Source organism: Anolis carolinensis, chromosome 3, assembly GCF_035594765.1.
Source record: "Anolis carolinensis isolate JA03-04 chromosome 3, rAnoCar3.1.pri, whole genome shotgun sequence".
Taxonomy (NCBI): domain Eukaryota; kingdom Metazoa; phylum Chordata; class Lepidosauria; order Squamata; family Dactyloidae; genus Anolis; species Anolis carolinensis.
Genome location: NC_085843.1, coordinates 269,702,570 through 269,719,898, shown reverse-complemented (window position 1 = coordinate 269,719,898; position 17,329 = coordinate 269,702,570). Strand labels below are relative to the sequence as shown.

Genomic DNA, 17,329 nt, shown 5'->3' with positions numbered 1-17,329 from the left:
AGGTGGATGCAATAACCATACACTATGGACTACCACATAGCTATGAATGAAACATGTTTTTAAACATTGAGGTAAATTTGATTGGAAAATGAGCACTGTGTATTTTTCAATGTTCCCCCAAACTTCAAAATTACAATTTTCTTGTGAATTTATTTCTCCCCATGGTTACAAATTTCCAGAAATGTCACATCTCTAGGCTCAACCTTCACTGGATCTGTACTGCTATTGTAGCTAATTGGCCTTAAGAGGCTTTGTGTTTCACTAATGGAGCAACCCTGAACCCTCCAGTATTGAGTTAAGATGCCAAGTGTCTGATTATAAGTTTCCTGGTATTACAAATTCTTTCATGCAATATACTGAATCTGCTGCTTTTCAAAATACTTAAGCTGCCTGCTTAGTTTTAAGCAACTGAGCAGTTTGACTAACATTTGTATTAACTGACCAGTGAAAAGATTAAGAAGACCCTTAATCTTACAGCTGGACCAAGGAGTAGCCAGGAAAATGGAGACAGAGAAGAATCAAGGACTCTGATAATAGTGAAGGATCAATTCAGGTCTCATTTAATGAGACCAGGGAGTACAGAAAATTTAGAAACAATGTAAATAAGCCTCTTGGGTGATATAAACAGCTGTCTGGTTTGGTGGATTGCAGATTTCTCATCCTCATTTTAAAACCCCATCTCCTTAACTTGTTGAATTTTCCTCCTCCACACGCCCTGGAAAAATGTAAACAGTGTTGTTTTCGTATTTGAAAACAAGGATCTTGTAACAAATAAAGTAAATGAAATCTTATCTTGTTTAGAAGCCAGATTTAGCATTTTACTACTTGTTCCCAGGCTCATTTAAAATTCTTCTAGCACACTAAGTGTCAGTTGTATCTTGCAGAAATTCAGCATGCTTGAAATCCGGAAGTCCTGTAGACTGGTCTTTCATTCAGCTAATTGACTAATATTAGTGAGTAGCTTGGGAACACTTGAACTGAAGTCCAGTGGAAGCTAAGCAAGTGCAGACCATATCAACCCAGCATATATTGAAAATGTGTGACCCTACAGACTACATATCATCCCTCAACATTGTTGACCTACACATGTTTTTTTAATCTTTATTATTTATTATTTATTTGTTTGAATTTGACTGCAGCTGATAGAATTTACAGCTCAACAATACCTGGAGGGCCATATATTTTCCCATCCCAGTAGCATGTTCATCTCCTTCAGTGGTCCAGAAAAGGGAAGACACATGGGAAAGGGTTACAGTACAGTTTCCTCTTATGTGGCTATCACCCCTACCAGACACTTGATACCAGTATGAAAAATAATATGCAGGCTAATAAATTCTCCGGGTGCATCTACATTGTAAATTTTTTATGCAATGCCATCATGGGAGCTGTAGTTTTACAAACCTTTAACTTTTTCTGCCAATGCTGGTGCCTCACCAAACTACAAATTTCAGGATTTGATAACATTGAATCATGGTATGATGTCAAAATGCATTAATTCTACAGTGTAGATGCACTGTGGATTTATGCTGCTCTGGATTATAAAGGAGGTATCCAGGCACTGGACTCTCTCCCAAAAAGGGTTCAGCATGAGAACTCCCATAAAACCCAACCACAGAAGGTTCAGCCATAAAACTTGAGAAGATTCACCATTCTCTGCAATAGTTGATCACAGAATCACCCTAAAGCTATGTGATCTAATTTTAATTATTTTAGAAAAAATGTTGGGGAAGTACTAGTGTTGCTAAGGCTCCCACACTTGTGTTCAATATAAGAAATGTCAGAGCTGGCCACAATCCTATGTAACAGAGGGAAAGCTTCTGTTTGAAGGATTTTCCAGGGTAGTTAGAGAACCAAAAGAAGAGAAGAGACCTTTAGCTTCCTCATGTGCAGTTATTATCAGGGTCCTTTTACAATATACTGTTACAGCACTATGATTTTACTTTAATGACCATGTTTTCATCCTATGACAATAAGAAATTTGCATTTTAGGGAGAAAAAAATTAGAATTCTCAGTCATAGAGCTCTAGTATCTTTGTTTTGTTATAGTTTGCCATCAAGATGACTTCGAGTCATAGTGACTGTATGAATGGGAGACTTTCAAAATCCCGCATCATCAACTGCCCTGCTCAGGTCTTGCAGACTTGGGGTTCTGGCTACTTTGAAGTGTATCCACCTTTAATATAGTATTCCTTTTTCCTCCCACTTTATCAAGCACTCACATCTTTTCCAAAAAGTCACATTATTATATGTCCAAAATATGACAAACTCAGTTTAGACATCTTTGCTTCTAGAGAGAGTTCAGGTTCGGTTTGCTCTAAGCAGTTGCTTTAGCAGTTCATGTTATCCATTAAATTCTCCTCCAGGACCACATTTCAGAGTTCTCCCACCATCCGCACCCAGCACCTAATGCCCCCAGAGAGTCTTGACAGTTGCCTCCCTTCTGTTTCAAAAGTGTAGAGGAATAATAATGCACTGCATTTAGTAATCATTGGCATTGATTAATACTCACATTTAAGTGTCCAAACTGGAATAGTCTTGTTGTGAGTTTGAGCACAGTTGCCAAAGATCCACAGAGCATGGTGAAGCTTGAACAAAGGTCTATGATTTGCAGTGCCAGATGGTACCATTCATAGTGCAGTGGGTCTTTGCACATAGCAGCAAATTTGCCATAAGGAAAAGGGAAAAGGACGACGTAGCCCATGTAATTTGTACCTGAAATCCCAGCAAAAGAGTAATAGCAATAAGGGCCAAGGAGAAGAGCGGCAAGAGCAATGCTACCTTGGACTGGAGAAGTGATGATATTTAAGAGGCAAAAGGTGAAGCTGGCTTCCCACTGGAATTGAAGCAGAAATATATTATCACTTTTGGCAGCTGTACAAAAACAGCAGGCACTTACTTTTCACTTATTTCCACCTTCAGATTTTTCTTAGAATTCAAGTCTGCAAATTGTGAAAATGAGGAAATTTCCATATGTTGGTAAATTTTTCATAAATGATGGAAAGGTAATTCTCCCACATGTGCACTGACTAAATGGAGGAGATATTAATCACATGATAGGTTCAGCTTGCCTATCATCTGGTTAAAGACCAGAAGTTTTGCAGGAAAAAAGAAAACATGGTATTATTTATTCTGCACTAATATTACTGAGAGAGGGAAAGAGGTTTGAGTAATGGACTTGGTGCCTTGGAGACCAATCTCCACTCAGCCATGGAAACCCACCAGGTGACCTTTGGCAACTCATGATCTTTCAGCCTTAGGGGAAAGGAAATGACAATGCCATTTGAATACATCTTGTCAAGAAAATTACAGGATAGGATCCTATATATTGGAGTCGACTTGAAGGCACCCAAAGCAAAAACAGCGAAGGTTAAGCAAAATAGGACCTCTTATTACATGAGCTTGTTGAACAGTTTCATTTATATGTGGAAATTTGAATATTATAGAATCACTCTGAAGAACCTAGCAATGCCTAGAGAAGTGTTCTCACTGAGCCTATCACGTGATTCTGTGGTCAACATCCAAGAGAAATTTCACTGCAAGTTGGCCATCGAACCACACTTGAGGCATAGAGATTTCCTAAGTCCTCCACAGTGATTCTATAGTATGCTTCAGCCAGAAGTCAAAGACATCTTTCATTTCAGGTAAGAAAAATAAGGTTCCACATTACATGAACACCATATTACACAAAGGGAAATGGGCCTACTGTACACAGAATTTAAAACAAGACCAAAGAGTTAAGCTCTCACAGCCCGAGGCCTGAATGGAATAATTATTTGTTTATATTTTTCACAAATTCATTTAGAAAAAATACCAATTAAAAGCCTTCCCATCCTGAATATGAAGAAATCTGCAAATTTTGGCAACGCCTAGCTCTTAAAAATTCACTTGAATTGAAATTTTGTGGGGAAGGTTGGATGAAAATGAAGATGCTGCTGCTGACTCAGTTATCAGTCATCTTATCTTTTTGGGCTAAGGGTCCTGTTCTGTCACCTTTAAGAGTGATGATTGTTTGAGTGGATTTTCTCATATTGCATTCTTTGCATGCTATACTTAAATGTGCCCCAGGGCTCCGTTATTTCACCCAGCACCAGTGTCTGTAACAATAAACTGGGCAGGTCATCCAGAGATTGACAATAACTATAGTGCTGCTTTTATCGGTATAATTGTTTCCTCAGCCTAGTTATCCTAGTTTTTAAAAGTTGCCGAATAGATAAAACTAACCCAGCTCTGTTCTGCTATATTGCTCTACAAATATTATAATCCCCAGCTCTCTTTTTAAGAGGAAGCATAACTGCTGTTGGTCTTTAGAAACCTCCCCCCCAAATCTGTTAATCAGAAACATCCTTAGTTATAGGGAATAGTTCCCGGTGAACTACAATTGCACTACAAATATGAAGCCCAGATAATTTAGTTTAAGTACATAATTCCAGCCCTGGCAAATGCAAAATATTGAAAAAAAAACTGCACATTTTATTTTCCTCCTCATTATCAGTCAATCTCCTCAACATGAACATACACCCACAGTCATGAAGTGGTTCTATCTCGTGTGGTATACATAGGATACAGAACCACTTTTTGGACTACAACCAGTACTCCAAAGATTGATTTAATATGTCCTCTATAGGAATATCTAGGTCCTTCATTGTGACTGTATGGTCGATATCTTGTGGAACCTAAACGTAGAGTTTCACCAGAAATTGACCAAAAGGAGGATTTAAAGATTCCTATAGAGAGCACTTTTCTATGTATTTGTGAGTGTGAATTTGCCAGTTGCATGAACAGAATAACAGACTGATATAAATAACTGTGTTGTGGGAGGAAACATTTTTTTTCAAGTATTCGAAGTTCTTTCAAGAGTTTGATTGTCAGAAAAGATGATACACCCAATCTAAATGTGCAAAAATTTCGCAAGGCACATTTTGTGAGGATGGCATTCTTATTTTTGCATTTTTCCATATATAAAAGAAACAGAAATAATGACTTCTTAAAATTCCACTGGTTTTGATGGCTTTTATTGGTTCTTATAGCATTCCCTTCTTTCAAGTCAGGAAATATCTCTGGATATTGCTTGGTCTTGTAAATCTGGTAGAATGTTTTAAATTGTGCCTGCTATGAGTCCTGTATTCTTTATCTGATCCCCAGCTTTGGACGGAGGGAAATACTTCTTCTTCTTCTTGACTCTATGCCTGGATTAAGTCTGCCTGTCTACTGCCTAGAATCTGACACAATATAGAATAACCAAATAAATTTACCAGGTATCTCTGAGTCCACTGTTTTTCAGCCAGAATAACAAGTACACCTGCAATAACAGCCTGGAAACAGGGTAAAGCATATGGTTACACATCATAAAACAAACAATGTTAATAGTCCTTTGTTCTTACTAAAGATTTTTTTTTTGCAAGCAATACTTTAAAAAAAATGCAACACAAGGAAACAAATCCACTAGCAACAGAACTCTGTATATAATGCAAATACAGATTCCAGTGAAAAATTCTATAAGAACTTTAATAAAACTTATCATTTATTCATCTGACGGTGAGGTCACACAGGTTCTGGTCAGTTTTATAATAATAATAATAATAATAATAATAATAATAATAATAATAATAATGCATTAGAAGTAATTTTATACCTATGAATTTCATTGTTCATAGTAAAGGTGTGTGTTGTGTGTCTTCAAGTAGTTTCTGACTTATGACAACCCAAAGGACCATATCATATAGAGGTCCAAAATGTGGACGATGGTGGGGAGATTCCTCATCACCCACATCACTGCTTTCCCCATCACACGCAGGAAAGCACCACCGTCAAGTCTCGTTCTAAGCAATGAGAACACAGGAAGCCTCCCTTGTTCTCTGAGCTCCGTTCTAGGATGCTTCCAGGACAGAGCCATGATGGAGCCCGACATGTGATGGGCTCCTGTGGTCTGCAACCTGGCTCCGTCCTGGAAGCATCTTAGGACGGAGCAAGAAGGTAATGAAGTGAGGTCCTCAGACAAACCTTTCATGCAGTTTCCTTGGACAGATTTCTTCAGAAGAGGTTTGCCATTGCCTTCCTCTGAGAGCACATCAACATATCCACTTAAGTCAGTTTCAAACCAGTATTGAAGAAAGTAGTTTTGCTTGCAAATGATTACATATGAAATCCTGTAGTCAGTCTGAGGCCCGCATGGTAATTACTCAAACTACAGAACACTGATGGACATTAAGGGAAGGGCTTCCTTTTGTGTGATTTGTGGGAGATTGTTGTCTAGCCACCCATTTGAAGCTAGCTAGCTTCAAACTACATTAAATGGTCAGTAAATATAGGTGGAGGTTGAGAGAATGTGACTTGACCAAATCAACCAGTGAGGTTTCTTGACTGAACGGGGATTTGAATCCTGTCCCCTGTGCTCCCAATCCAACACTCAAAACAACTACACAATGCTGGCTCCTAGTTAAGGGCTACTTTTGAAGAATCTTGAGGAAATGCAGTTGGTCTGGGTGGTCACATTTCCCCTATTCCTCATAGGATGCACTATCCCCTGTAGCGGTTACCAGTTTGTTTTTAGGCATAATTTGAAATGCTCATGTTAGGTAAATTTTATCAAATGTATTTGTTTTACCACTTGCACCTGTCTGTTTTTATTGTATCACTATTTACTTTTTGATATTTTATTGTGTTGTATGATTGGTTACTGTAAGTCACTCTGAGAGATGTATGTGCACCACAAAGGCAGGATGTAGGTGAGAGAGAAGGAGAGGGATTAAATACAGAATGCTGAACAGTGTATTATATTACTGTTATAACTAAGCTGCTGAGACCTGGGACAGAGCTGTCACCACCAGTTGAAATCTTGCTACAATGCTGCATTTACTAAGAACAGTAGAAGTCCCATGTTGGATAGGACCAAAGACCTTTCTGGTCCAAATCAGCACATTCAATCCTGGTCTTTTCATCCAGGAACAAAATCGGCTGTTGAGATAAGCAAAGAGAAAGCCCTAAGCATCTTTTCAGTGAAAGAAGGTAAGAGTAGATCCTGAACTTCATCCATTCAGAAGAATGGGGAAATAGAGCTTATGTGTGCCCCTTTTTAATTTAAAAGGAGATAAAGTACAAAAAAGACCATACAGAAGCAAGAAACAAAAAGGAGACAAGTTCTGTGTGCTAATTGATAGTCAACTGTTTGTTCATTTAAAAAGTCCAATGCAATATGGGTGGGGGGAATAACAGGAAAACAGGGGGAAATGGTATAACTACTTCAACCCACCCTCCACCCCCGTAAAATGGACTATCCTTCTCTCTCAAGTGCCCCCTTGTAGCCTCTGCCTGGATAATGGAATAGTACCAGAAGAACTAATGACATGTGCTGAAATTCATCATAAGAACATATGATGCAATCTATCTGAGCAATTACTTGATTTGTTGTGGTTTTGTATTATTGCTTTTATATAAAAGAAAGTAGTTGTGGATGTTCATTGAATGGCACCAGGGACTTCTGGTCCACTTCTTTTAAGAATCCATTGTTACTGATAACATTTTCTATTACAGTATGTCAAAACTGAAATCTGAAACATAATGTTGTATTTCTTCAGAATGTTTGGGAAGCATTTCTGCCTTTTGTAACTGATCTTGCCTACCTTGCAGGATTGGTGAGTGTTCTACCTTGCAGGGCTGGTGTGCGGCCATTTTGCAGGCCTTGCTTGCAAAAGCTCAGCAAAGCAAGGGGAGGAACACTCAGGCAGCCACTGCAGTGGGTGCAGTCTGATTGGTTGATGTAAATGAGAAGTTACTTAGCAACTGGAGATGGGTGGAGCGAAAGTGACAGTTAAAGCTAGGCAGCCAAAGAATTCTATTTCAGTTGAGGGTTGGAGTTTGAAATGTAAAGATAAAGTTTTGGGAATTGTGTTTTGAAAAGAAAGTCTCTTTGAGGAATATAGTTAAAGGCCCTCAGGAAAGGAAGGGCTGAGAGCTGTATTGTGACTCTATAGTCTAGAGTGTTGCTGTAAAATCCCAGGAGAAGTGGATTTAAATGTTTAAATTTTCCTGTTTGTGCTTCCTTGGTGAAGGAGCATATTTACACAGAATTCAAGTTATAAAACCATCCTCTTTAAGAGGAGAGCCTAACTTGTTACTGAAACCGCTACACATTCTTTACCGTTCAAAATACAAATAAACAACAACTTCTTGTTTTCCTCACATAAAGTGTCTCGTGTGACTCCCTCAATATCCTAACATAGAAGAGGCTCCAGGATAAAGCATTGGTGGCAGCATTAGTAGAGGTAGCAAGTTCGAATCCTTCATATTTTGGTGGCAGCTAAAATCAAAGCCTCTGCAATTTTTGGAAATTCTAAAAAAATCCTCTAAATTTTATATTTTTAAAAGCCAATCCTCTATACCTATCTTTGGAATTACAGCAAATCTGAAATAAAACTGAATACTCTGGAGTCAAAATGGACTTCCAAGCCTCCATACTCCCAGCATAGAAATCACTAAAGTTTGGAATTTTAACTTTTTATGACTTCAGGATAATTGTTTGACACACAAATCCTCTGAACTTTGATAAGCTTTTTTCTTTTTGAGTCTTTGCCTGGGTTCCCTCCTGCATGTTCTAAGACTTATATTTTCACATTCATTTGCAGCTAGAACAAAATAGAGGTCTGAACAGATTTCTTAGGAGACTAAGCCTGAAATTATAGTCTTGGCACCACAGTACCATTAAAAAAAGTTCCCATGAATAAAAGCAGAAACATCTGGAGTCACGAGTGTCTGTTGGCAAAATTTATCAAGGGGGGGGGGGTTGCAAAGGATCCGGGAGAGTCTCTAGCCAGAACAAATAATACAAAAAATAAAGAACATTGTGATGAGCTTTTGTAGCATGCAAAGAGAGCCAAACCCCTTTTGCTGTCTACTTTTCCAAACCAAGACTCCCTCAATTTACACATGTGGTGGAGGGAACAAAGAGAAACAGAGCAGGGAGGGATTATTTCATTCCTCCTGGGCCTGCTCCAGCCAGATAATTTAAACTATTGGATGATCACTTTCCACTTCACTTTAAAGAATCTGGCAAGGAATCTTTGTTTCTATCCCAAAACTTTGCAAAACTGCAGTTCTGCAGAAGTTTGATTGTCACTCTTGCTGTTTTCTCCCAGTTCTGCCATTTTCTTTTTGTCTCTACACATTATACTTTTGAAATATTATGAGCTACAGCCCAGCAGGCAAGGCTTTGGGCACATAGCTCAAAACAGCATGTAATATTCAGGCTAATTCTAATCTCTGTCATAAACATACCAGCCTTTTTACCTCATTTTTATACTTTTTGTTCTCCTCCTCCTCCTCTCATACATCTGGATCATTTATCGTCCCTTTCCTAAGCTTTCCTTCCCCTTCACTGCTGCCAAGGAATGAGAAGCCTCTCAGTTTTTATCATTCTCACATTCAATTTTTCAAGCATCAGATTCTTTCTGTCGTCTATATGAGAAAAGAATAGGGGGATTTATATCTAGGAAAATAGTGGAAAAACAATACAGTTTGAAATGGATACTGACTGAGGTATGGAAAGAGGAATTAATCAGTAATAAGAAGGACATTGAACACTGGATAAAGTCAATTAAAAATTAGACACCTAAAGATTAAGGAAACACAACGGAAAATATTGACAAAATGGTATAAAACCCCACATCAATTAGCTCATCTTACAAAAAGCACATCAAAGCTATGTTGGCATAAATCTGGTAAAAAAGAAACCTTTTTACATATGTGGTAGGACTATGACAAGGTACAACATTTTAATAGAAAAATAAAGTGTGAGATAGAGGAAATATCTGGATAAAATAGAGTTGAATAAAAAACAGTTTTTTACTCAGCAAATTTTAAGTAAAGGTGGAAATAAAGAACGGGCAGATATTGTAAAATATATGATTGGAGCAGTGTAGAGACAATGTGTAGAGACAAAAACAGTTGCCCTGGGATGGAAAGAGAAACAAAAATGGGAAATAAAAATGGTATTATTATATAGCAGATTATATGCTTCAAGATGATATTATTGAAAGGAAAAATAAATATACAAACAGATATCTAATGTGGAACTGGGGTTTGAAATGGAAAGATCTGATCACCAGAGGAAAAGGAAAAGGAAAATACAAGGAACTGAATCAGACCATTTTCATGATCAAACAAATAAAATAAAAGTTAAAATAGCAGTATAACTATTCACAGGGGGAGGGGAGAGAAAAGGGACAGATATAAGTTGGGGAGAAGTACAGAATTGGAAAGGATATACCAGAACGGTATGAGTAGTATCTATGGGAAAGATTCTTATTGTCTCTTTTCCTCATTATTTTTGTAATGCAATTGTGAAACAATGTAATCCACTTATACAACCTCATAAAACAATTAAAGAAGCAATTTGCAATTTTTATCAGCCCTTCAAAGAAGAACCAAAATTAATTTCTTCCCAATCTTCACTGTCCAAATTAAAAAACTACAGCTATGCTTAGCATGCAGAAGTCAATATTGTGTACAGCCAGCTCTGCACATTTACAAGGGCTAAGAGTGCAGGACCCCCACAAAAGAGGGAAGTCTTCTCTCTTAGAATCACTACGGTTGACTTCCAGTCAGAGTCGTGCTGGAGGACTTATAGATTCCTAGAGAGAACTAATTAATCAAATCTGTAGAAGTAAAACCCGCAAATGTGGAGGACTGACTGTATTTGTCTGCTAAAGTGGTATTAAAGATGAAAAGTCTCACAGAAGAAAGAGCTGGCAACCATAATTCAGCACTAGCACACTTGAATTCACAATGATTCAAAGTTAAGACAGTAAGGAATTATGGATTAAAGTTTCGTTGCTCTCACATTTGCTTTGGTTAATTTCAAGTTATTTCTTCCAGAAAGGGAACTGTAACTGAAAATTTACATGAAATTATAGCTCTAGAGGGGATTCCAACTGAAGAATGTTCTAATTTTATAGCTCTGTTAAGAACAGATGGTAATACTAATTATGAATATGATGAGCCAGAATCCTGTATTGGACTTATGTCTTTGTAAGTTGACTTATTTGTATGGGAATTGGAATTGTGAGAATGCATCCATATGGAGTGATAGACTGCTGTTATGTAACTACAGTAGAGTCTCACTTATCCAACATAAACGGGCCAGCAGAATGTTGGATAAGCGAATATGTTGGATAATAAGGAGGGATTAAGGAAAAGCCTATTAAACATCAAATTAGGTTATGATTTTACAAATTAAGCACCAAAACATCATTTTTAACAACAAATTTGACAGAAAAAGTAAATCATTATGCAGTAATGCTACGTAGTAATTACTGTATTTAGGAATTTAGTACCAAAACATCACAATGTATTGAAAACATTGACTACAAAAAAATTGACTACTAAAAGACAGACTGCATTGGATAATCCAGAAAGCTGGATAAGAAAATGTTGGATAAGTGAGACTCTACTGTACATAGCAGAACAAGTAAGGAGACGATGCACAATGGGTACCGATTCACATTTACCACTCTTGCTGGTGTTACACATCTCCACGGTTTCCTAACAGGGCTTCTAACAGCATCATAAGATCAGTAAGACACCGAAGATAGAATAATAACTATCAGTTACCAGAAAAGAAGGGCTGAAGGCAACAAATCTGGCTGGGAGATTTATAGACAGCCATCTGAAGATATTAGGTACTTAATTAGTTCAGTGTCTCCTACTTAATCATCACTAGAATCAGCATAATCCCGCCTTGTTTCTTTCTCACTCTGTGAATGATGATAATGGATCTTAACAATTTGCAACTTTCTTCTATGGGGTAATTTTCTCAAATTCTAAGAGACCACCATCATCAAGAGATGCAGATTTCTGGCAATCTGCCTCCTCCTCTCTGTCTGAATCAAGGTAGTCCCAAAATGGTCTTAGGAGCACAAAAATGTCCCCCAGCTCTGCATCAATTGCCCATTATGTGCTATAGATGGCCAACAAATACCATATGTTCAGAAGGAGGAACTGGCAAAACTACCTGTGAGGATTCTTTTCCTAAGAAAACCCTATTGGGTCAGCATAAATTGACAGGATACTTAAAGCCACACACACCAAGGCCACAGAAGTCAGTACCCAAAACAAGCTGCAACATAGCTGGTAAATGATCTAAAGTGTTGGGTTGTTATAAATGTACACTCTCAGTGTCTGTCAATAGCATTCATTCCCACCGGAATTCCCCTCTTAACATATCAGCTGTTTGCATGTCTTCCATTTTTCTAAACAACATTTCACTAAGTCAGCTGTCATGGGCCCATGAGAATTCCTTACTGTGCTTCCTCTTACCACAATATCTGGAAAAATCATAGGCCAATAAGGAAACAGTTTGGTGATCCATGTAACCGCTGCATTAAGAAGAAGTACATTGCTAGCTTCACAAATTGTACATTGTTCTGTGCATTTGAGAAGCTAACCCCTATTGGGTTCTGTGGTGAAGCCTTGGAACATTATAACTTCAACAGAATGAGAGCTAAACTGTCAGAAAAATTAACCATTAACCTCAGAATTTTGGTTCCAGGAGTGATGGAGCAAAATGTCTAAATGTGATTAGGCTGATTGATATCTCCACACACACACTTCTTCTTCCCCTCCTCCTCCATTGAAGATTCCCCCCTTCTACTTCTGTTTTCCCAAGCCATTAGCCAGAGACCCAAACTATGCATTACACAATATTTTCCTGTGTGACTTTAAAAGAATTAAAACCTCAAGTAGCCCAGAGGAGGTGATGTTGATGTTGAAGAATGGGTATGTCATGGGGTTGGCATAGCCACTTGGCATCCCTGAGTAGCTACCAGGGCCACACATACACTGACATACTGTGTTTATGCCTACATTGGTCCCCTCTCTTAATGTTTATTCCTCCCTTGCCAATGATTTGGCACTCTAAGCAGCACCCACAGACAATTGAACATTGCATAGATTAAAATCAGGGCATGTGTTGCCAAGCAAGATCGGAGTGTGGTCAAGGTACTAATGCGGATGAACAGATCAACTAGAAGGGGATGCACAATTTGCCTTTTCCTGTGAGGAAGGAACTGTCAAAGCCATCCTTGAATATTCCTTGCCCGAGGAAGTCAAACCCCCTCTGAAATAAATCTTGGCAATAAGTCCCCATGATAGGTTTCACCTTAGGGTCTCATAAGTCGGAAATGACTTGAAGGTACACAAGAATCAGAAATAAAACCCTACGAAATTTAAGGGGTCACCATAACTTGACAGGAGACTCAAGGGCACATACAAATACACATTAAAAAGGGCTGTTCTTCTCCCTACTGAGTTGAATGAATTGTTTAATGTACTAGCCATAGACTTTCCAATATAAACATTAAAACTTATTCAAAAATTAAAACTAGCTCTTTAAAATTATGATGGCAGAAACATAACAATGACAGTGTCTGATTTGTATCATCCCAAACCATTTCCATTTCCATTTCTGACCTCAAGTATGGATTTTGGTACTTTACCTCTGATCTTTTGGGCTGTGATTGCAAATGTAGCAACTTTAAGTGTTATATTTCTTGAATAATATGCTAGCAAGTCACAGATCACAGCAGATTGCTCCATGCTGCCCTTGCTTCCAAGAGTGTTCCCAGGAGATTTTTCCTAGGATTATACAAGGGGCAATGTAGCAGATAGTGTGTTAGATCTTCTTTTTCTCCCGTGCTACAAATGCAAAGTCGTTGGACATAGGGGATCCCTCTGTATCTTCCCTCTAGCCAGTTTGATGGCATTGTTTGGAAGCGCAGGGCTGTAAATGCTTTCCTCAGGGCCTACTGTTAATTAAGTAATATATTGTGATTTTCAGTGTCAATTTTTAGGCTTGAAAAGTAAAATACTGTTGTGTTGCAATTGGGGTTCAAAGAGTTAAAGCACTGGGGTTTTTTTTTAACAGCGGGGATAATGACAGATATTATTTGTCTCCCCTCACACTTCTTTGTGTAGTGATTTGAGCAGTGGGCTATGACCCTGCCGATTAGAGTTCAGTTCTACACAGCCATGAAAACTCATGGGAGAGGGGGCATTGCATCTACTCTGTAGAATGCTATGAAATCATGGGAGTTGTATTTTGGTGATGCATCAACACTATTTGGCAGAGAAAGTTAAAGACTTTTTGAAACTACAGCTCCTGGGATTCCATAGCATTGAGCCATGGCAGTTAAAGTGCTGGCAAACTGCATTAATTCTACAATTTAGATGGACCCTGAGTGACCTTAGGGGAGTCACATATTCTAAGCCCCAGATACCACCATGATAAGGTAACCGTGGGATCCCCATAAGTCAGAAATGACTGGAAGGCCAGCGACATCAACACACTTCCTTGTTTGCTACAGCATTCAGTACAGTGTTCACAGCAGGAGTAGGGAATAGATTTCAGCAACAATATATTGATGTTGGAGCCCCCAGTGGCACAGCGTGTTAAAGCGCTGAGCTGCTGAACATGCGGACCAAAAGGTCACGGGTTCTAATCCAGAGACCGGAGTGAGCACCCGCTGTTAGCCCCAGCTTCTGCCAACCTAGCAGTTCGAAAACATGCAAATGTGAGTAGATTAATAGGTACCGCTCCGGCGGGAAGGTAACAGCACTCCATGCAGTCATGCCGACCACATGACCTTGGAGGTGTCTACGGACAATGCCGGCTCTTCGGCTTAGAAATGGAGATGAGCACCAACCCCCAGAGTCGGACACGACTAGACCTAATGTCAGGGGAAAACCTTTACCTTTACCTATATTAATGTTAGCAATTACTGCTGGTGACGCCTGTGTGATTCCCACTTCTTTGCACCCAAGAGCTTCAGCACCTGGGACAATGCCATTCCAGTGTAGATTAAACCCCAGAATGGATCCACTTGACAATTGGTTGTGAACTATTCCACTTGCAATGTAAAGCATTTTGGAATGAGTAAATATGTAATTGAGAGTGCACATAGTAAAGTAAAGGTAAAGGTTTCCACTGACATTACGTCTAATTGTGCCAGACTCTGGGGGTTAGTGCTCATCTCAATTTCTAAGCCAAAGAGCTGGCATTGTCCGTAGATGCCTCTAAGGTCATGTGGCCGGCATGACTGCATGGAGCGCTGTTACTTTCCCGCCGGGGTGGTACCTATTCATCTAACTTTTGCATGTTTTCGAACTGCTAGGTTGGCAGAAGCTGGGGCTAACAATGGGAGCTCATCCCACACTCTGGATTCAAACCGCCAACCTTTCAGTCAGCAAGTTCAGCAGCTCAGCAGTTTAACCCGCTGTGCCACCGGGGGCTCCAAGTGTCCATACACTATAAAATGTAAGTAGTTTGACATAATTTTAATTGCCATCACACAATGCTATGGAATCCTGAGAGAAAAGACTAAAAACCACCTAAAACTACAGCTCTCATGATTCCATAGCACTGAGCTATGGCAGATAAAGCGGTGTCAAACTGCATTAACTCTACAGTGTAGAGGTCTCCTTAGACCTGACAGTTTTATAGAACATCTGATCATGGTAGAGATTTAAAATGATTAGAACCAGAAATTGATACAAATAAATAAATATGGCTGCATTTTAGGGCTCTTTGTGGCTATGGGATGATCATGACAAGCAAGTACACAGTTCAAGTTTGACTACTACATCAGTTGAGCAAATCATGCAAAACCCTCATTATTCCTAGGCAGACACAAGCCTTAGGGAGTTCTTTTTCCAGCCCCTTTCCCTTCAACTCAGTATAATAGAACAATCTGGCATGACAGAAATGTCATATGAAACTTAACAGCGTGTAAACTATTACTTCCAAGTTTTTCCGTCATAAATTTTAGACATTACAAAAACGTAAAGATTCCATAAAATGTGTTAGCAACTAGGCCAATATATAAAGCAACAACAATTTATTTCAACATCTTATCCTAGTCATATATTATTTTTTGCCTACCAAAGCTCCATTCCAGATGGGAGAAGCAATGCGTGCACTCCATCCAACAAACCATGGTTTATAGGAAAAAACAGGGAAGAAGGCAATTGTTCCAGAAATGAAGCTTAGAATCCCAAAGGAAAGAAGTAGTCTCCCAGTTACTAGAAATAGGTTCATTCTGAGTTTCTCCATGTCCTTTTGTGCTCGACTTGTTGCACTAATGTTTGCAATAAGAGCCTGAGTTGACACATACCATTACACACTGAAGCGTCTTGGAGACTGTAGTCATGAAGTTTTTCTTGTTTGCCTACTCAGATGAGGCATGTTTTGGTTTAGCTTAGTGAATTCCCACTGGAATTCAAAGCAGTGAAAAGGAACCAGCAAGACCTGCTAGTATGCTGAAGAACAACCACAATTAATGACCAAAAACTTGCATAAAATCTCTGTGCTAAGGGAGGGAAATCTTACTGGGAGTCTGTTGTTCCCCTTTGTTCCTCCATTGGCCTTCAGCTCATCTCTCCCCTTCCTGATTTCCCCCCTTTGGACACAACTTATTTCAATTGCTGCAAAGTGAGTTCACAGTACAAAAATGGGGAGTAAAGGGGTGGAATATTGCCCTCTGCAATAGACTCATGCAGGCAAAAGTTCTGGTTCCATCTTATGGAATCATGGGATTTGTAGTTTTAAGAGATGTATAGAGGGTTATCATATTGTAGATCAAAGGAGTACACTAGAGAATTCTACGTCCTTCATCAGACTACAAATCTCAGGATTCTAGGAATGGAGATAAAGCAGAAAGGCATTGCTATAACTGTGCAGTGTGGGTGCACTGTGACAAGAATGTGATAAACAATAGGATGCAAAGTGGGCAAGAGCATAATATTTATGACAATGCTAGCATAAATTACGTTCCCATCTGAACATTGCCAGAGAAGAATCAGAGCTCATAGGAGTTACTTTTTGAACAATAACCCTCAGAATCCTCCTGTTGAAAAAAATAGGCGGTCTCCGAGTCACAAACATCTGACATACAAGTGACTCATAGTTAAGAACGGAGCCCCCGGTGGCGCAATGGGTAAAACCCTTGTGCCGGCAGGACTAATGACTTGAAGGTTGGGTTGCTGACCTGAAGGTTTCCGATTCGAATCCAACCCAGGGAGAGCATGGATGAGCTTCCTCTATCAGCTCCAGCTCCATGTGGGACATGAGAGAAGCCTCCCACAAGGATGATAAAAACATCAAAACATCCAGGCATCCCCTGGGCAATATCCTTGTAGACAGCCAATTCTCTCACACCAGAAGCGACTTGCAGTTTCTCAAGTCACTCCTGAAACAAAAAAAATAGTTAAGAACGGAAGTGAGACAACAGGAAGTGAGAGAAATGTGCCCCTCAGAAGGGAAAGTCACTTCTGTAGGAGTTAT

General features: G+C 39.1%; 1 protein-coding gene across 2 annotated transcripts in view; it reads right to left on the bottom strand.

Annotated features, from left to right (window-relative positions):
• Positions 1 to 16,503, bottom strand: part of tmem212 (transmembrane protein 212) — a 30,843-nt gene extending 14,340 nt beyond the window's left edge. The window contains exons 1-3 of one of the 2 annotated variants that reach the window (XM_003218150.4): positions 15,929 to 16,503; positions 5,253 to 5,312; positions 2,510 to 2,833 (exon numbers count right to left, since the gene is read on the bottom strand). In XM_003218150.4, coding sequence (XP_003218198.3) covers positions 2,510 to 2,833; positions 5,253 to 5,312; positions 15,929 to 16,099 — 555 coding nt within the window. In that variant the 5' untranslated portion in view covers positions 16,100 to 16,503. Of the gene's footprint in view, positions 1 to 2,307; positions 2,834 to 5,252; positions 5,313 to 15,928 lie in introns of those variants that run through there. The other variant, XM_016992004.2, reaches the window with a different exon arrangement.
• Between the last annotated feature and the right edge of the window lie 826 nt (positions 16,504 to 17,329).